Source organism: Hemitrygon akajei, chromosome 4, assembly GCF_048418815.1.
Source record: "Hemitrygon akajei chromosome 4, sHemAka1.3, whole genome shotgun sequence".
Classification (NCBI taxonomy): domain Eukaryota; kingdom Metazoa; phylum Chordata; class Chondrichthyes; order Myliobatiformes; family Dasyatidae; genus Hemitrygon; species Hemitrygon akajei.
In genome coordinates, this window is record NC_133127.1 from 36,594,944 (window position 1) to 36,616,643 (window position 21,700).

The window sequence follows — 21,700 nt, forward strand, 5'->3', positions numbered from 1 at the left end:
TAGGTGCTGATTCAGAATACCCGATAGTGTAGTGAAGACATCTTTCCAGAATTTCTCCAAGCTAGGACAGAGCCAGTACATATGGATGAGAGAGGCCACGCCCCTCTTGCATTTATCACAGAGTGGACTAATGCCAGGGTAGAATCGAGATAGTTTAGATTTAGACATATGGGCTCTATGAACAATCTTAAACTGTAAGAGACAATGGCGAGCACAAAGAGAGGTTGAGTTAACCGACTTGAGAACTGAGTCCCAGCTCTCCTCGGATAAGGTGATATTTAAATCCTGCTCCCAGGCCATTTTAATTTTATCCACAGGGGCCCGTCGTAAGGCTGCTAGTTTATCTTGGATAATTGAAATTAAACCTTTACCTAGTGGATTAATGGAGAGAAATAGGTCCATAGCATTTTTCGCAGGCATTTCAGGAAAGTTAGGAATTAAAGGAGCAGTGAAGTGTCGGATTTGAAGATATCTGAAAAAGTGAGCATTAGGCAGGTTGAACTTAACAGAGAGCTGTTGAAAAGAAGCGAAGCGGTTACCAATGAAGAGATATTCAAAATGTCTAATGCCCTTCCTGTACCAAACATGGAATGCTGAATCGAACGTGGTAGGTAAAAAAAGGTGATTGTGTACGACAGGGCTAGAAATGGAAAACCCTTGGAAACCATAGCATTTCCTGAACTGAGTTTTCACTAAATTTTTACTGTCTTTCAAGTGGCTATTTTATAACTGAATATTTTTTATATTTATTATATTCCATAATTAAGAGCTTCCACTCATATTTAATTATTAAATTTTTCAATGATCAACCTTTGTCAATAGCAGTTACGAAAGTCCTATGAAAATTTAAGAAGGATTTGTTATTTCCAAAAAGAGACTGGAAATTAAGTTCTAAAGTGCTTTATTACAAGCAAGGAATTGAATTGGTAACAAACATTCTTTTTGTGAAATTTTCAATCTGCCCTGAATTCTTTGTCGACAGGAATAGAAGTAGATTGCTTAATTGAGAATTAATTTGTTTTTTTTTCTATTTTGGTTGTAGGCTGAGTGTTCTGTCCTTTTAGATGAGGTAATTTTATGTGTAAACTTGGCATACAGAATGAGCAATGAACTTTTGAGTGTTTGGTGATGTAATTTGTGGGCATTTGTACAGTAAACAAAGATCAGCAAACATTAATAGAGCACAAAAGATACATTTACTTTTTAGTGCTCCTTCGAGATTCTGAACTCCCCAATCCTCACTTCCTGTACCAACATCCAAGGCCATTTGTCAGTTAAAGTTTTTTTTCGTACCTTTTCCCACATCATCCTGTTTCCTACGACATTGGGCACTGTTGTGCTTTTGGCCATTAATAGAAGTGCAAATCTGATGATGATCAACTAATAATATCTGCTTGGCTGAAGTGCCTTAAAATGTTGTGCAGGTTGCTGACATTTAAATAGTAAATAATGCAAAATATTTAAGGGTTTGATTGGGATTGGATTGTTTATTGTCACATGTACAGAGGTACAGTGAAAAGTTGTCTTGCATACTGTTCATGCAGATCAGTTTTTCATTACATAACGTATTGAGGCAGTACAAGTTAAAACAATAACAGAACATGTTAAACTTGCAGAGAAAGTACAATGCAGGTAGACAGTAAAGGTGCAAGGTCATAAGGTAGATTGTGAGGTCAATTGTCCAACTTATTGTAGTAGTGAACAATTCAAAGTCTTGTAACAGTGGGACAGAACCTGTTCCTGAACAGTGTGGTACATACTTTCAGGCTTTTGTATCGTCTACCAGATGGGAGAGGGAAATATAATGTCCAGGATGGCTGGCTGCTTTAGTAAGGCAGTGAGTAGTGTAGACAGTACAAGGGAGGGGGTGAGGCTGGTTTCTGTGATGTGCTAAACTGTGTCCTCCACAATTCTAGAACATAGAACATTATTGCACAGTATAGGCCGTGCGGCCCATGATGTTGTGCTAATCTTCAAATTACTTCAAGATCAATCTAACCCTTCCCTCCAACATAGCCCATAAGCCTCAGTTTTTCTTTAATTCATGTTTTCCTAATGTATCAGCCTCTGCCAGCATTATGGCAGTGGTTTCAGGCACCCACCACTTTCTGTGTGGGGGGCGGGAACCTACCTCTGACGTTCAAAGTACACCTGATGTACTTTTGTTTAAAAGCAGGATGTGTGGGATGAACACTGTCACTTTTGGTGCACTAGATGGGTTCATCCATCTGCCTAATGTATTTGTCTTTTCAATGAACAGTTCAGATCTTGATAGTCATTTTTTTCCCCAATGTTAACTCTTCAAGAAAAATTCTTTGTTTAATTTGAATGTGAACTTGCCATAATAAATCTTGAACCTTACTGCATATACAAATACATTCTGTGCCACTGAAAGAAAATGGGCTGGAAGTAGAGCAATTAAACTAATTATCTAAATTAATTATGAAAAGCAGTTGCTTTAATGATGAAATATTGTTTTATGCATCAAAATCAATGAGATTTGTTTTATTAATTGCATGGTTTTATAACCAAAAGTAGATTGTGGTTAAATTTATCAATATGGCTGATTGGAGTAACACATTGAGGAAATGAATGTTCAGTTCACTGAGACCACATCAGCTATCAAGCCTTGACTTTTACTTGCCTCATTTTATTTTCTCTGCATGCACATCAACTTCCTCCAGATTCTGCCACTCACCCACACAGTTTACAGTGGTCAACTGTTATACGAATCTGCACACATCTTTGGCATGTGGGAGGAAATTGGAGCATTCAGGGGAAATCCAAGTGGTCACAGGGAGAAGAGGCAGACTCTGCAGAGCTCTGGAGGTCAGGGTCGAACCAACACTTTTGGAACTGTGAGACAGCTCCTTGATTAGCTGAACCATTGTTTGAATTGAATGAGGCATCATGTTGGTCAAGTTACTATTTACTGGGTCTGAAAGGTCCTTCCAGTCTTCAGTTGAGTCTTGACAATCTTCTTCATTTAAATCGTGTCTTTTGTGAAGAGTCAGAAGCTGCTGGAATCATTTGGCAGGTCAAGGACCATTTGTAGAAAGAGAACCAAATTTAACGTTTTGAGTCGAAGATGTCAGATCAGAACAAAGGGTTTTCAACATGCAATGTTAACTTCTGTTACTCCATCCACAAATTCTCCCTGATCTGCTGTTTCTAGTACTTCTTAATTTTATTTTAGATTTGAGCATTTTTTTTTCTTTTCATGAACTGTGTTTAACGTGTCTAAGAGGATGAATAAACAGTAAAAACAAATTTCCTTTCATGTTTTTCTCTTCTTGTAGCAACCTATGGGATGGTCAGCTCTAACATGTACTACTACACCAAAGTTATGTCCAATCTTTTCCTGGACACTCCTTTTTCTGAAAATGAGAAAACTAACTTCAGGAGTATCGCCAGCATGGATGATTTTTGGAAGGTACACTTCTTAAGTTGCCTTAAGAACAATGTATGTTTCAACAGTGGAGGATAGCTTCAGATTATAGGAACATACAGATGTCTAGTCAATAGGTAGAAAGCAGGTGAGTGCTATTTAATCCAGAGAAATTAGATAATATCTTTGGGGATGTGGAACAAGCCACAGGATAAGAAATGAATGGGAAGATGTTGACTGCTGTGGAAGAACAAAGACCTTGGAATATATGCCCACAGATCTTTAAGAGTAGCAGGAGAGCTGATGTGATGGTTAAAAAGGCATGTAGGATGCTTTGCTTAATTTATTAGGTACTTTGCCAGGGCATAAACTACAAGTTCAGGGAGGCTGTGCCAGAACTTTATGCAACATTTCACTCATGTCCCTTATTGAGTGGTGGAATAAATGTGAGAGATGGATTGGCCAGTTAGTGTAACCTCAGTGATTGGGGAAGTGTTGAAGTCTATTATTAAGGATGAGGTTTCAGAGTACTTGGAGACTAATGATAAAATAAATCAAAGTCAGCATAGTGTCTGTGAAGGGAAATCTTGCCTGACAAATCTGTTCGATTTCTTCAAGGAACTAACAGGGTCCATAAAGGAGAGGTAATGGATGTCATTTACTAGGATTTTCAGAAGGCACTTAATAAGGTGCCACTCATGAGGCTGCTATCAAGATAACATCCCTTGGCATTACAGGAAAGATACTGGTGTGGATAAAGGATTGGCTGGCAGACAGGAGGCAATGAGTGGGAATAAAGGGAGCCTTTTCTGGTTGGCTGCCTGTGACTAGTGGTGTTCCACAGGGGTCAGTATTGGGACTGCTACTTTTCACATTGTTTGACATTGATTTAGATAATGGAATTAATGGCTTTGTAGCAAAGTTTGCAGATGATACAAGGATAGGTAGAGGGTTAGGTAGTGTTGAGGAAGCAATGCGATTACAACAGGACTTGCTTAAACAAATTGGAAGAATGGGCAAAAAAAAAGAGGCAGATAGAATACAGTGTTGGGAAATGTATGATAATACATTTTGTTAAAAGGAACAATAGTGCAAGCTATTATCTAAATGTACAAAAAGTCAAACATCAGAAGAGCAGTGGTATTTGGGAGTTCTCGTGCAAGACTACCTGAAGGTTAACTTACGGTTGGAGCCTGTGGTAAAGAAGGCAAATGCAGCGTTGGCATTTATTTCAAAGGGAATAGAATATAAAAACAAGGAGATGATGCTGAGGCTTCATAAGACACTAGTCAGACTGCACTTGGAGTATTGTCAACAGTTTGGGGCCCCATATCTCAGGAGGAATGTGTTGTCATTGGAAAGAGTCCAGACAACGTTCACGAGAATGATTCTGGGAATGACAGGGTTAACATATGAAGAGCGTTTGGCAGCTTTAGGCCTGTACTCACTAGAATTAAGAAGAATAGGTGGGGGGAGTGGGATCTAATTAAAACCTACCGTATGTTGAAAGAACTAGATAGGGTGGATGTGGAAAGGATGTTTCCAATGGTGGAGGTATCCGTACTAGAGGACACAGCCTGAAAATTGAGGAGCGACCTTTTAGAACGGGGTAAAGAGAAATATTGGAGGCTCCATGTGCCACTAAGGGTTCAGACGATGACGAAAAGAGAGATATTTTTAGCCAGAGTATAGTGAATCTGTAGAATGCTCTGCCACAGACTGCAGTGGAGACTAAGCCCTTGGGTATGTTTAAAGTGGAAGCAGGTGGAATCCGGGAGAGCCATGATGGAATGGCGGAGTTGACTCAGTGGGCTGAATAGCCTAATTTTACTCCTATGTCTTATGGTCTTAATACTAGAGTAGTACAGCACAGGAATAGGCACTTCAGCCCAGAATCTCTGTGTCGACCTTGTATCTCTCAGTTTCCTACCTGTTCATGTATTGTCTAAGATGTTGCTGCAGTATTTGCTTCTACTCATTCCTCAGGCAGCAAATTCCAGTCACCTGCCACTCTGTATTTCTTTTTAAAATGTCTAGCCATGTAAATCTTTTTTAAGTATTACCCCCTCACTGTAAAGATATTCCTATATTCTTTCTAGTATTGGGGAAAAGACTTTATCTGTGACTACTTACCCTACCTATTTCTTTCATATTTTTATAAAATTTTATCAGCTCACCCTCCAGCTTCAGAGAAAACAATCCAAGTTTGTCTAGTCTATCTTTAAAGCAAATACATTCTATTCCAAGCAACATCCTAGTGAACTATGTGTCATCTTCAAAGATTCCACATCCTTCCTGTAATGTCTACAGAACCATATTTCAGAACTATACGTAATGCTCCAAATGTGGTCTAACCAAAGCTATATACAGTTGCACCGGTGGCCAAATAAGTTATCACCACTGAATATAATGACCATAAATATTAAAGTTCTGCACTGTTTTTCCCTTTAAAGTATAAAAAACTATTTCAGATAAACCTGCTCTCTTTTGTTCCTTTCTCTCTCCTCCTGATATACTCAGTTCTCCCTCAACCCCCCCAATATCTTACTTCATTCCCCTCTTCCACCCATTCCATCTGCCCATCACCCTCACACTCCTTCCACTTGTTCCCCACCCTCACTATCCCTGTCTGCCCTCCCCATCTCCCTTACTTGATTCCATGCTGTCTTCCTTTCCTTTCAGATTCCATCATCTGCAGCTCCTTGTTGCCTCCACCTACAGTGCCTTGATAAAGCATTTAGCCCTCACAGCTATCTTCACATTTTACTGACTCATTTTCTAAACTTTATGTACAGTGGTATACAAAAGTTTGGGCACCCCTGGTCAAAATTTTTGTTACTGTGAATAGTTAAATGAGTAGATGAACTGATCTCCAAAAGTCATAAAGTCAAAAATGAAACATTCTTATCAACATTTTAAACAAGATTAGTGTATTATTTTTGTTTTGTACAATTTTAGAGTGAAAAAAGGGAAAGGAGCACCATGCAAAAGTTTGGGCACCCCAAGAGATTTGAGCTCTCAGATAACTTTTACCAAGCTCTAACAAGCCCTTAGCTTGTTAGGGCTATGGCTTGTTCACAGTCATCATTAGGAAAGGCCCTGTGTTGCAAATTTCAAAGCTTTATAAATACCCTGACTCCTCAAACCTTGTCCCAACAATCAGTAGCCATGGGCTCCTGTAAGCAGCTGCCTAGCACTCTGAAAATTAAAATAAATGATGCCCACAAGGCAGGAGAAGGCTATAAGAAGATAACAATGCATTTTCAGGTAGCTGTTTCCTCAGTTCATAATGTAATTAAGAAATGGCAGTTAACAGGAATGGTGGAGGTCAATTTGAGGTCTGGAAGACCAAGAAAACTTTCCGAGAGAACTGCTTGTAGGATTGCTAGAAAGGCAAATCAAAACCCCCATTTGACTGCAAAAAGACCTTCAGGAAGATTTAGCAGACTCTGGAGTGGTAGTGCACTGTTCTACTGTGCAGCGACACCTGCACAAATATGACCTTCATGGAAGAGTCATTAGAAGAAAACCTTTCCTGTGTCCTCACCACAAAATTCAGCGAGAAGTTTGCAAAGGAACATCTAAACAAGCCTGATGCATTTTGGAAGCAAGTCCTGTGGACTGATGAAATTAAAATGGAACTTTTTGGCTGCAATGAGCAAAGGTATATTTGGAGAAAAAAGGGTGCAGAATTTCATGAAAAGAACACCCCTCCAACTGTTAAGCACAGGGGTGGATTGATCATGCTGTGTTGCAGCCAGTGGCTTGGGGAACAGTTCGCTAGTAGAGGGAAGAATGAATTAAATGCCAGCAAATTCTGGAAGCAAACATCACACCGTCTGAAAAAAAAAAGCAGCTAAAGATGAAATGAGGATGGCTTCTACAACAGGACAATGGACTTCCTCAAGAGGCACCAGCTGAGGGTTTTGCCATGGCCCTCACAGTCCACCGACCTAAACATCATCGAGAATCTGTGGGTAGACCTCAAAAGAGCAGTGCGTGCAAGACGGCCCAAGAATATCACAGAACTAGAAGCCTTTTGCAAGGAAGAATGGGTGAAAATCCCCCAAACAGGAATTGAAAGACTCTTAGCTGGCTACAGAAAGCATTTACAAGCTGTGATACTTGCCAAAGGGGGTGTTACTAAATACTGACCATGCAGGATGCCCAAACTTTTGCTTCGGGCCCTTTTCCTTTTTTGTTATCTTGAAACTGTAGAAGATGGAAATAAAAAAGTAATCTTGCTTAAAATATTAAAGAAATGTGTCATCTTTAACTTTATGCTTTTTGGAAATCAGGTCGTCTTTTACTCGCTTAGCTATTCACAGTAACAGAAATGTTGACCAGGGGTGCCCAAACTTTTGCATGCCACTGTATATTGAAGTGGAATTTTTTGAGCTAAAGTACACAACATTATGCATCATGTCAAATTTTTTAAAAAATCCAAAGGCAACAATTTACTGAAACTTAAAAACCAAAATTGTGAAGCTAAAAAAATATTTATCTCCTTTGTAAAGACTACACTAATTCTCCACAGGTGCAACATACTGTATTACCTTACCATCTCACCCAATTTGTTAAGGTCAAAAACTGGAAGATCACCTGTTTTCAATGACTTCATAAGAATAAATACTCCCTCTCTCTGTAAGGTCCATCAGTATTGAAGATTTTTAAGAGACCAAACCAAAATGAAGACAAAAGAGCATTCAGGCTAAGTCAGGAAAATGAAAATAAAGAAGTGCAAATCTGAGGAAGGGTACCAGACCATCTCAAAGACATTGAACATACCTTGGAGAGTCACACTCCCTAGGTCAGGCCACTCATCTGAACTTAGTCACCGAAGAAGAATGATACTTGTAAGAGAGGCTACTGGCTGCAACTGGAGATTAAGTTCAGAAAAAGAGTATTAATGGAAGTAGCAAGAAGGAAGCCCTGACTAAAATAAACATATCCTTACCTGTAAAGACTTTGGAAAAAGCCACTTAGAAGACACTGTAAAGATATGGAAGAAGGCCTTGTAGTCGGATGAGACTAAAGTGAAACTTCTTGACCTCAACACTAAGCGGTATGTGTGGCGTGAATCTAATATTGTACATCAGCCAGGTAATACCATCCCTATTGTAAAGTATGGTGGAGGTAGCATCATTCTATGGCGATACTTTTCAGCAGCAGAGACTGGAAATCTGGTCAGAACTGATGGGAAGATGAATGCTGCTAAATACAGAGAGATCCTGGATAAAAACCTGCTAGCCTCTGCCAGAAAGCTTAAAGCAAGACAATTCCAGAGCAACCAAGGAGTGGCTTCAAAATTTAAAAAAATTGATGTTCTTTAGCAGTCCAGTCAGAGCCTTGACAAGACCTCACAATTGCTATCCACTGCCGCTCCCTGACTAACCTGGCACAGGTTGAGCAATTTGCAAGGAGGAATGCCAAATCTTGCTCCACCATGTTATGCAGAACTAATAGAGACTTATCCAAAAAGATAACTGGCTGTAATAGCTGCAAGAGATGGTTCACCTTAGTACTGGGCAAAAGGGATGAATACTTCTGAACCGCTGACATTCAATTTTTGAATTTTTAGTTTTTCATGCTTTACAATTTTCCCTGTTTTTTGGGCTCTACTGTGGAAAAGGAGCATGTGATTCACAAATAAAAATTCTCTGTTGATCAAAATCCCTGGTTGTAATACTCATTTATGTGAACAAATGTTTGGGGGCTGAATACTTTTACAAGACACTCTTACCCTTCTTCATCTGCTTGTCATCTCCCTCACCTTGAACCACCTGTTGTTTGCCGGCAGTTATTCCACCCCTTCTCTCACCTTTTTTTATATACTGGCTATCCCCCTTTCATCTTTCAGTCTCAACCCAAAATGTCATTTGTCTTGTTTCCTTCAACATATGCTGCCTGACCTGCTGAGGTCCTCCAGCATCTTGTTTATTGCTTCAGATTCTAGCATCAGCAATTTTGTTTGTCTTAATTTTGAATCCAAGTTTCTATGGACCTCATATCCCTTAATCTTCTGGACCAGCCTTTCAAGAGTGATCATTGTCGAAAACTTTAGTACAGTCGAGAATCAGAATCAGGTTTATTATCACTGGCATTTGACGTGAAATTTGTTAACATAGCAGTTCAATGCAATACATAATAAAGTAAAAATAATAATAATAATCAATAAACAAGTAAATTGTGTATATTGAATAGATTTTTTTAATGTGCAAAAACAGAAATACTGTATATTTTTAAAAAAGTGAAGTAGTGTCCAAAGATTCAGTGTCCATTTAGGAGTCAGATGGCAGAGGGGAAGAAGCTGTTTCTGAATCGCTGAGTGTTTGCCTTCAGGCTTCTGTACCTCCTACTTGATGGTAACAGTGAGAAAAGGGCATGCCCTGGGTGCTGGAGGTCCTTATTAATGGAAGCTGCCTTTCTGATACACTGCTCCTTGAAGATGTCATGGGTACTTTGTAGGCTAGTACCCAAGATGAAACTGACTAGATTTACAACCTTCTGCAGCTTCTTTCAGTCCTTTGCAGTAGCCCCTCCATACCAGACAGTGATGCAGCCTGTCAGAATGCTCTCCACAGTACAACTATAGAAGTTTTTGAGTGTATTTGTTGACATGCCAAATCTCTTCAATCTCCTAATAAAATATAGCCACTGTCTTGCCTTCTTTATAACTACATTGATATATTGAGACCAGGTTAGATCCTGAGAGATCTTGAAACCCAGGAACTTGAAGCTGCTTACTCTCTCCACTTCTGATCCCACTGAGGATTGGAATGTGTTCCTTCGTCTTGCCCTTCCTGAAGTCCACCATCTGCTCTTTCGTCTTACTGACGTTGAGTGCCAGTTTGTTGCTGCGGCACCACTCCACTAGTTGTCATATCTCACTCTGTACACCCTCTCGTCACCACCTGAGATTCTACCAACAGTGGTTGTATTGTCAGCAAATTTATAGATGGTATTTGAGCTATGCCTAGCCACACAGTGATGTGTATATAGAGAGTAGAGCAGTGGGCTAAGCACACACCCCTGAGGTGCGCCAGTGTTGATCGTCAGCGAGAAGGATATGTTATCACCAATCTGCACAGATTGTGGTTTTCCGGTTAGGAAGTCGAGGATCCCATTGCAGAAGGAGGTACAAAGTCCCAGGTTCTGCAACTTCTCAATCAGGATTGTGGGAATGATGGTATTAAATGCTGAGCTATAGCCGATGAACAGCATCCTGACGTAGGTGTTTGTGTTGTCCAGGTGGTTTAAAGCCATGTGAAGAGCCATTGAGATGGCATCTGTCATTGACCTATTGTGACGATAGGCAAATTTCAATGGGTCCAGATCCTTGCTGAGGCAGGAGTTCAGTCTAGTCATGATCAGTGCTCACAGTATCAAAATATATCAAAACATAAATATCCACTTGTAACTTGCTCAACACACACAAAATGCTGGAGCGCTCAGCAGGCCAGGTAGCATCTATGGAAAAGAGTCCTGCCGAAAGGTTTCGGCCTGAAATGTTGACAGTACTCCTTTCCATAGATGCTGCCTGGCCTGCTGAGTTCCTCTTTCTTTCTTTTTCAATCTTTTTATTATTGTTATTAATATCAACAAAATAAAATGATACATAGATAATGGGATTACAAACATACACTTTCCAACTAAACATGAGAGAATACATAAGCAATGATTACAGTATAAATGAGTATTCCCAAATCATGAACGATACAATATACAAATAAACAAGTCAAACCTAGGTATATCATAATATATTTTTTTTTTAAACAAAAAAGAAAAAAAAATTATGCAAAAGAAAAACTAATCTAATAACTAATAGAGAAAAAAAACAAAAAAGAGAAAAAGAAAAAATAGAAAAAAAGGGCTGTTTATAATATCTCGCAACTATAGAAAATCATCAGTGTCGTCAACTCCGATCCTCTCAACATATATACAATCAAAACTGGAAAAACAAATAGGCTTGGATCAGGGTCATATTACATCATATGAAAATATTGAATAAATGGTCTCCATATCTTTTCAAATTTAATAGAAGTATCAAATACAACACTTCTAATTTTTTCTAAATTTAAACATAACATAGTTTGAGAAAACCAATAAAATACGGTAGGAGGATTAATTTCTTTCCAATTCAACAAAATAGATCTTCTAGCCATTAATGTAAGAAATGCAATCATTCGACAAGCGGAAGAGGATAAATGGAGTGAGTCCATCATTGGTAAACCAAAAATTGCAGTAATAGGATGAGGTTGTAAATCAATGTTCAATACCGCAGAAATAATATCAAAAATATCTTTCCAATATTTTTTCAAAAGCAGACATGACCAAAACATATGAGTTAAAGACGCTATCTCAGAATGACATCTGTCACAAATAGGATTTATATAGGAATAAAAATGAGCCAATTTATCCTTGGACACATGAGCCCTGTGCACAACTTTAAACTGTATTAATGAATGTTTAGCACATATAGATGATGTATTAACTAATTGAAGAATTTTATCCCAATTCTCAATAGGGATAATAAGGTTAAGTTCTCTTTCCCAATCATTTTTAGTCTTATAAAAGGGCTCTGAACGTATCTTCATAATTATATTGTAAAGTTTTGATATTAGCCCTTTCTGAAAAGGATTTAGTTCAAACAAATTCTCCAAAATACCTGAAGACACAAAATTTGGAAAAGTAGGAAGTACAGTATTTAAGAAATTCCTAATCTGTAAATATCTAAAAAAATGAAATCTAGGCAAATTATATTTATTAGATAATTGCTCAAAAGACATAAAACAATTATCCAAAAATAAATCGGAAAATCGTAATAATCCTTTGGTCTTCCAAGCTGAATAAGCTTGGTCGATAATAGAAGGATAAAAAAAGCAATTGGATACAATAGGAATATTTAAAACAAACTGAGTCAACCCAAAAAATTTCCAAAATTGAAACCATATACGTAAAGTATGTTTAACTATCGGGTTGTCAATTCGTTTCAGCAATTTAGAAAGAGCAAAGGGAAGAGAAGTCCCTAAAATAGAACCCAATGCAAATCCTTGTACAGATTTAATTTCCAAGTTCACCCAATGAGGGCTAAAAGATATATCCCAATCCTTTAACCAACATATCAAATATCGGATATTAACTGCCCAATAATAAAATCTAAAATTAGGCAATGCCAATCCACCTTCTTTCTTTGCTTTCTGTAAATATATTTTACCTAACCTAGGATTTTTATTCTGCCCTGCTGAGTTCCTCCAGCAGTTTGTGTGTTGCTTGGATTTCCAGCATCTGCAGATTTTCTCTTGTTTGTAACTTGCTAGGATGTATTACTTGAGGGCAAAATGTGTTTGATTAAAGTAGGGGATGAACACTATGTCAGTTTGAATTATATGTAGGTAAGTTTCTGTGAGGTACAGGTCCAGTAATTGGCAGATGTGAAATTGAGGCCAAGGGGGTCTATTTATCGTGTGACAAGTTTCTGTTATAAATGTGCTCTGTTGGAATATTTGTAATTGGAAAATCTGACAAATAAAACGGAATGATGTAGATTTTAATGTCTCCCTGCACAAAGGAAGCTTCTAAAATTACACATAATTAGATTAAATTTAGTGTGTGACGGTCAGATTGTCTATGATCTATTAGAAGAAATAGCCCTCTTAAGTTATAGGTTTCCAACTGGCGGACTAGGTTTAAAGATGATATCACTTAAGTTTCTGCTTCCTGAAGTGGCAAAGACCTCAGTCTAATTTTGGGTTACTATTTGGATAGAATGTACAAATAATACATTTGCTTTGATCTGGAGTTAAGATGGAGAAATTATAGGATTGTTCGTTTTTCAAAATTAATATGTTTGTGTGCATTTGTAGAATGTTGTTTGTTAGATTTTATGTACATTCATGAGTAACCCAGTTTGTGTCTGTTTTTGTACATTCATTTCTATCTAGTTCACAGAAGGTCCTTTGCTCGATGGGCTTTATTGGGACCTGTGGTACAATAATAAAACACTAAGTGTGAACAAAAGTTTAATTTATTATGAAAATCTGCTTTTGGGAGTGCCTCGCATCAGGCAGCTGAAAGTAAAGAATGAATCATGTAAAGTACATGAAGACCTAAAAGATGAGATCAAGGAATGCTATGATGTATATTCTATTGCAAACGAAGATACTGCGTCATTTGGTCTCATGAATAAAACGGCGTACGTATCATTTCATTTTATGATTCCTGTTGTGGTTCCCTATGTTCTAAATGACACCTCGTGAACACATCACTAAAATATTTTAAAGAGGTGTACATTTAATAAAATGAATTTGTTGACATGAAATAATGGTTTTATATGGTGACTTTTTTCCCTAATTTCACTTGCCAAGCTGTTGAAGGTGATTTCACTGCAATCTACTTTTCTTTAAGCTTTGTCTTTCATGTGATTTTTTCCCCTCCCCAGATTGTATTTAGTTCTGTGCTTTGAATGTATTACATAATAACATGAATAATTGATATTGACAAAACCTAGGGAAAATTTCAACCCATGATGGGTGTATATCCGAGAACTGGGGTTGTGGCATTGTATTTTGATTGTCTCTCTGGGAGCACAAGATTGTCATTCTTTTTTCATCTTCTGCTGTTTGCATCTAACCTTGTAAGTAGGCCAAGTAAATAGCAATAGCAAACAATCTATTTCTTCTTCCTGTCTTTGTTCACTCCTTTAAGATGATTCACCAGGTAGTAATAAACACTCAAAGGAGCAAAAGGGTCAAAATTTATCAACCAGGGTCACTGCTGTGTAGCTAGAGAAATTCAATACCAAAGTTTACAATGCAACAACAAAAACTGAGCAACTGGAGGAAGTCAGCAAGTCAGACAGCATCTATGGAGAGAAATAGCCCACTAAATGATATTTGGTTGAGGTTAACTTCAACTTAAATTATGATATATTCCTTACTCAAAACCTGCCAGCACGAAGTGTCTTGGGTCACTCCTTGAATGAATTCTGTGTGATTCTGGAGAAATAATTTGGAAGCATAAATATGTGGCTTTTCTCTTCCAAACAGCTGGACATATACGAGTGAGAAAGATCTGAAAGAGATCGGCTACTGGGGATTAGTTGCCATATACAGTGGAGCAGGATATTACTTGGACCTGGCAAGAAATAGAGATGAAACAGCTGCAAAGTTGAAGGTGCTGAAGGAGAACCTATGGCTTGATCGAGGCACCAGGGTTGTGTTTATTGATTTCTCTGTCTACAATGGAAACATTAACTTATTTTGTGTGATCAGGTACGATCAGGAACAATGAATGTGTTTTTACTTGTTGGCTAAGCTAGAAGCTTGACAGAAATTATACATCCTTAAGCAACACAAGTTCTATTATTATTCGGTTTTCAATAGGAGGAACAATTTTCAGTAACTCAAAGCTAGCAGATGTACATGTACATGTACAGATGTAGCAAGATGTACATGAAGATCAGCTGAAGAGTGGGGAGTCAATAATGATTTTTTTGTGCAGTTCTGTTAATTTAAAATCTTTTAGCTTTTGTGTTCAATTGCAAAAATGCAATATTAAGAAAATATAAACAATTTTGACCTAACATGATATTCACTTTTTTAATAGTTTCAGTTGTGGTAAGGCTTAAGTGAAGAGAACCAAACATGATCAATAACTTTTTGATGGTAGAACAGGCGGTTAAATCAAAGCTGCATACTTTAAAACAAGATCAAGTTGTAAATTATATTACAAGGAAGTGCTTAGTTAAAAGTAACATTTGACTAAGCATAATAATCATAAATCAGCATACCCTATAAAATATAGAGTAAGCTATTGAAATAACAATTAAGACAGTTACATAGTAAGAGATTGATTATGAATGGTCAAAGTGACTTAAAGAAGTTTGGTATGTAGAAGGTGAAATACACTTGAAATATTAATGCTGTGATTGTAGAGTTTGAAAGTTGTGGTTCAATTGTCTTTGGAATTCCAAAAATAGAATTATTAGTCTGGTTCCATTGGTTTGGATATTCTGGCATTGGTTCCAGTTACACTTGGTTTATTATTTTCACACAAACCAAGATACAGTGAGAAAAACTTAATTTGGCAAGCCATCCATGCGGATCATTCCAATATATTAGTACATTGAGGACATAAAGGGAAAGGAATAACAGAATGCACTATGTAGTGTTAACAGTCACAGAGAATGTGCAGTGAAGGCAGACACTAAGGTACAAGGGCCTTGTTGAGGTGGATTGTGAGGTCAGTAGATTAGCATCTCTAGGAAGTTGGAAGATCACCAGATCTGTAAGCAAATTTAAAATGATTGGACATGGATAAATGAGACTATTAATTTACTATGGCTGCATGTACTCCTCCCACAAACTTCCACTCTTCCCATCAGAGTGAAGTTCTCTCAGTATAACGGCCAAATTGTTGTTGGACGCTTTATTATTGAGCACATCATTATTTATCCTATTTAAATAGTTTGTATTCTACTTGTATTATAAGACATTTTTATTCTATTTTTTAATTGTTTCACATTGGTGTTTTGTCTCAATCTTGCAGGTTGGTGGTTGAGTTCCCCGCAACTGGAGGTGCACTCTCATCTTGGCAATTTCAGACAGTGAAACTTTTTCGCTATCTCTCCTCATTTGATTATTTCCTGGCTGCCTGTGAAGTTGCTTTCTGTGTTTTCATATTCTACTATATAGTTGAAGAATTTCTGGAGATCCGTGTTCATAAGCTGCATTACTTCAGGAGTGTCTGGAACTGTTTGGATATTCTGATCATTGTGGTGAGCATCTAACTGGCAGTTAATTTGCTTAAATCTGTCGAAGTATTAGGGATGTATTAGCTTGCAAAGAACTTGGAAATGGAAAAGAGCTTTTATTTTACACTGCTTTTTGTGACAGTTTTCAAGTGTAATCAGTATTAGAACTTAGAATATTTTAGACCTTTACCCTCAGAACTAATGTTCAAATTGAGCAGAATGGCAAAAGGTCCAATTATAGAATCTCACTACAGTTCTTGGCAAAGTTGCCCCAAGTTTATCATGATTGTTTGACAGTTGGCTTTTATCTAGACAAACTACAATATTACACTTATTTAAATGGAAATATCCTTGAACTTGGGACTGAAGCATAGAAGAGTGAAAGGAGATTATGTTTGTATATATCTGTTCACAGGATATTGATATTGCTGGCGGGTTTAACATCGTTGTCTTTTCAAGGTTTATTTCACAATGCGGTAGAATACCAGCTTTTGCTCCACCCCTTCCCCTCACCTCTTTATACTGGCTATCTCACCTCTTTCTTTAAGTCTTGATGAAGGGTTTTGACAATTTACCACCACAGATATTGCCTGACCTTCTGCCATCCTCCAGCATTTTGTATTTCACTCATATTTCCAGCATCTGCAGTCCCTTACGTAATCTAGATGGTAGACTTCCTTCTCTGAAGGACATTGATGAACAAGATAGCTTTTAAAATGATAGATTCCTGTCAATTTTTGATATTAGTTAGTTATTCCACACTTCCTGTACTTATTTTGAATCCCTCTGTTATTACACAGGAATTTAAATTTGTCTTTAAATCAATATTCCAGTAACTTCACTTTGCATTATCCTACCCGTAGAACGGTCAGTTGATCTGAAAAATTAGTTACTTCTCTATTCAGAAGTTCCAAATAAGATTTATTATCACTTGACAATGTGAAATTTGTTGTTTTGCTGCAGCAGTGCAGTACAGACATCAAAATTACTATAAGTAACAAAATAAGGAAATAATGAAAAGAAAAAAGAACAAGGTAGTGTCATGGACAGTTCAGAAATGTGATGGCAGAGGGAAAGTGTTGCTCCTAAATCATTCATTTTGTGTCTTCAGGTCTTTGTACCTCTGTACCTCCCTTCCAATGGTAGTAGCCAGACAAGGGCATGTCCCTGATGGTGAGGTTCCTTAGATTGTGTGCTGCCTTCTTGCCAGCCTCTTGAAGAGGGTTGTGCCTGTTATGGATCAGCTGGATCAGACGACAGGTCAGGAACTCAAAACTGTTTTACAAATTATATAATGAAGGAGGTGACAAGAATAGGACACATCGTAGGAGCTGGAGACTGAAGTGATGCTGGAATCTGGAGCTAAAGAAAACAAGCTGATCAAGGAACTCGGCTGATCAGCTCGGAGCAAGTGGACTTCTAGGGTCAAGACCTTCATCTGGTCTGAATAGTCACGACCTGAAGCTTGTTGTAGGAACTGACTGCTGTTGTAACTACCATCCAACACCACTCTATCCACGTCCACTTCCCAACCATAGAGGAGGTGATGCTGAATGTCTCAAGGGTCTTTTTCAGTTGTTGCCTTCGGCTGGCTTGAATTTAAAACCTTATAAGTGTGGACTTTGGAACTGCTGATGGTGTTCAGCCAGAAAGCTTGTGCACTCTGCCTACAGTGTATAGAGTCCACCAATATTTATTAAAAGTATCTTCAAGTATATTATAGATTGAAGATGTGCAAAGTGGGAATGGACAACTTAATTCTTCCCATGGTAACAGCCTATGTAGTAGTTCAGAACTTTAAATAAATTTTGTTTCTACAGGAATGTCTTACATTCCTTATGGATTTCAGTGATTATTTTTTTCTCTTGTTTTCCAGCTGTCATTGATAACAATTTGCATCAACATCTATCGCACAGCAGTAGTTGAGGAGTTACTCGGAGAGGTACTCGAGAACCAGAATTCGTATGCCAATCTTGAGTCTCTGGCATATCGGCAGGTTCAATTTAACAACATGGCTGCAGTGGTTGTGTTTTTTGTGTGGATTAAGGTATATTTATATGAACATCTAGATTATTTATTGACCAAACCTTTTAACTTTCCCCACACCATTTTTTTAAGGTACAGATCCTTCCCAGGTTATGAATACCAAACTTCTGTACAGAGGGATGAGTATTTGGGAGACTGGTAAGATGTAGGCATCTTCTAAGGTGTGGGATTATTGTTTGCAGCAATATAGCATCTTACAGAGGAATCTGATTGTTTGAATGCCTCAGTTTAACCACTTGTTGCCCTTGTATTAAAATGCATTGCTTGATGGCTGCATCCAACTTTCAGTCTGTTCAGGCTGTAAATATTTATCAGGACTGAAAGCTTGTCATAACCTGGGGAGGTCCTGTATCACATTTTAGAATTTATTTTGCATATATACATTGGCCATTTGGGGATGAGGTTGTTGAACACACAAAACATATAGTTAGAAGGTCATTTTTACAAATTAATCACTACTTTGAAAGTCCTTTCTTCCCACCACATTAGAAGACTATCCCCTTTCACCCATGTGTCTATTGCATACTCAACTAGTTTTCCTTGCATTGCTATGAGAGGCTGCCTTACAATGGAGTAAAATTAGTACACCGAAGTTAGTGGTGTGATCTAATTGAAATAATTAAGAGTATTTAATTGATAATTAACTTATTGTCACATGCATTGAGATGCAGTGAAAAACTTTTGATTGTATGCCATCCAGACAGATCACTAAATATACAAGTGTGTCTTGATAGTAAAAAGGAAAGCAGAATGCAGAATATAGTGTTACAGTAGGAGTTTATCTTTATCATTATAAGAGGTCTGTTCAAGAGTCTTAGAAGAGCAGAGTTGAAACTGTTTTTGAGTCTGGTCATGTGTGTTCTGAAGCTTTTATATTTTCTGCCCAATGGAAGGAGGAAGAAAAGTGAATGATCGGGGTGGAAGGGGTCCTTGATTATACTGGCTGCTTTCCTGAGGCAGTGAGAAGTATAGTCTGATTCAGTGGAGGGGATGCTGATTTGTGGGATGGGCTGGGCAGTGTACAAACCTCTTCAGTTTGAGGTCTTGGGCAGAGCAATTACCGTATGTTAGCACAGCAGTTAGCACAACACTATTACAGCTTGGGACATTGGAGTTTGAACTTCAATTCTGGTGTTGTCTGTAAGGAGTTTGTACATTCTTCCTGTGACCTTATGGTGCTCCAGTTTCATTTTTAGAATCTTTTTATTGGTACATAATCTTCTACAGCTATAAAATGATACAAAACTTCAACAAATTAATATATATACAATTAATAAAGCTGAAGAAAAAATGAAAAAACAATGTATATGTAAGGAAAAGAAGGAAGAAAAAGAACCGCATCTAACTAAGGAAAAAAAACACTACAAAAAAAAAGGGGGGAACCCATTAGGAATCAACGTCTTACCATTTTATATATATATATAGATATATATCTATATATATATAAAAAACATATTTATATAGAATAAGATGGGAAGGAAACCATATAAAATAATTCAAATGAAATAATAATATTTGGCAAAAGAGCCCCATCTTCTCTCAAAATCGAATCGGGGATCAAAAGTTCTACTTCTAATTTTTTTCCAAACTGAGACATAACATTACTTGAGAAAACCATTCAATTAATGTAGGGACAGAGGTATCTTTTCATTTTAATAAAATAGCCCTTCTTGCCAATAATGTAACAAATGCAATTACATGTTGATCTGAAGATGAAATACCCTGAATATGATGCAGAACTATTCCAAATAGAACAGTCAATCTGTTAGGTTATAAATTAATTTTCAGAGCTTTAGAAATTGTAGAAAATAAAGATTTCCAAAACAGTTTTAATAAAGAACATGACCAGAACATATGTGACAAAGTAGCTACTTCAGTTTTACACCTATCGCAGTAGTTGCCTGTACTTGGAAATATTTTAGATAGTCTTTCCTTTGTTAAATAATAACAATGAACAATTTTAAACTGAATTAAACAGTGATTGGCACATATAGAAGAAGAATTTACATTTTTCAAAACTCGCAATCAATCTTCATTAACAAAGGTCATATTAAGTTCTCTCTCCCAATCTTGTTTAATCTTTAGTGAGAGGTTCTCTTTTTGTAACAAAAGTAAATTATAAATTCTGCTAATGGAACCTCTCACTAAAGGATTCAACTTCAAAATGGTATCCAACAAATCAGATTCTTGCAAATATGGAAACTTAGATAAATATTGGTGTAAAAAATGTCTAACCTGAAGATATTGCAGAAAATGTGTATGAGCGAGAGAATATTTGTTACGGTAATTAACTCTTCAAAAGTCATCAATCGACCATCACAAAATAAATCTGTAAAAGAACGGATCCCTTTATTTCTCCATAGGAGAAAAATGGGGTCAGTTATTGAAGGTTTAAATAAAAAGTTTCGATATAAAAAACTAGACAACTTAAGTTGTTTAAAACTTTTAAAATCACAGAACTGAAACCAAATCCGTAAGGACTGATTAATAACAGGGTAAAGATTTAAATTTGGAATTTTAGAGAGTTGTAAAGGTAATAGAGCTCCTAATATTGAAGTTAAATGAAATTGTTTAACAACTTTTAATTCCAAATCAACCCATAGTGGTTTTTGGCTCTTGTTGAGCCAATATAGCCAAAAACATAATTGTCTGATATTAACAGTCCAATAATACAGTTTTAAATTAGGAAGTGTAAGTCTACCATCTTTTTTAGATTTTTGTAAATGATACTTATTAATTCTTGGTCTTTTGTTGTTCCAAATAAAGGAAGAAATGAGAGAGTCAGTCTGATCAAAAAATTTTTTAGTTAAAAAGATAGGTATATTTTGGAAAATATATAAAAATCTAGGTAAAATCATCATTTTCACAGTATGGATACAACCTATTAAAGAGAGAGTAAGTGGATTCCATCTAGAATATAGTTGTTTCATGGAGTCCATTAAAGGAACTATATTAGCTTTATAAAGATCTTTATTTTTTAGGAATTATAATACCTAAATATTTAGAAGTATTAACAATTCTAAAAGGAATGTCATTATATATAAAAACAGGAGCATTTAATGGGAACAATTCACTTTTATTCAAGTTAAGTTTATATCCTGAAAATTTACCGAAATCTTTTAGTGTTTCCAAAAGATTAGGAATTGATTCTCCAGGATGCGAAATAAAAACCAAAAGATCATCTGCATAAAGAGAAATCTTATGTATGGTTCCATTCATAGAGATACCATGAATATTTTTAGCTTCATGTAATGTTATTGCCAAAGGCTCCAATACAAGATTAAGTAATAAAGGGCTTAATGGACATCCCTGTCTAGTACCACGAGGAAGTGGAAAAAAAAGAGGACCTGAAGTTAGTAGTAATAACCGTGGCAATAGGATTCTTATAAATCATTTAAATGCACCTATTAAAATTATTACCAAAACCAAATTTTTCTAATACTTTAAACAAATATAGCCACTCAACTCTATCAAATACCTTTTCTGCGTCGAGAGAAATAACACATTGAGGT

General features: G+C 36.9%; 1 protein-coding gene across 1 annotated transcript in view; it reads left to right on the forward strand.

Moving 5' to 3' along the window:
- Positions 1-21,700, forward strand: part of pkd2 (polycystic kidney disease 2) — a 57,209-nt gene that overhangs the window by 20,287 nt on the left and 15,222 nt on the right. The window contains exons 3-7 of the mRNA XM_073042340.1: positions 3,300-3,433; positions 13,333-13,583; positions 14,437-14,661; positions 15,938-16,166; positions 18,019-18,189. Of these exons, the coding sequence (XP_072898441.1) occupies positions 3,300-3,433; positions 13,333-13,583; positions 14,437-14,661; positions 15,938-16,166; positions 18,019-18,189 (1,010 nt within the window). The remainder of the gene's footprint in view (positions 1-3,299; positions 3,434-13,332; positions 13,584-14,436; positions 14,662-15,937; positions 16,167-18,018; positions 18,190-21,700) is intronic.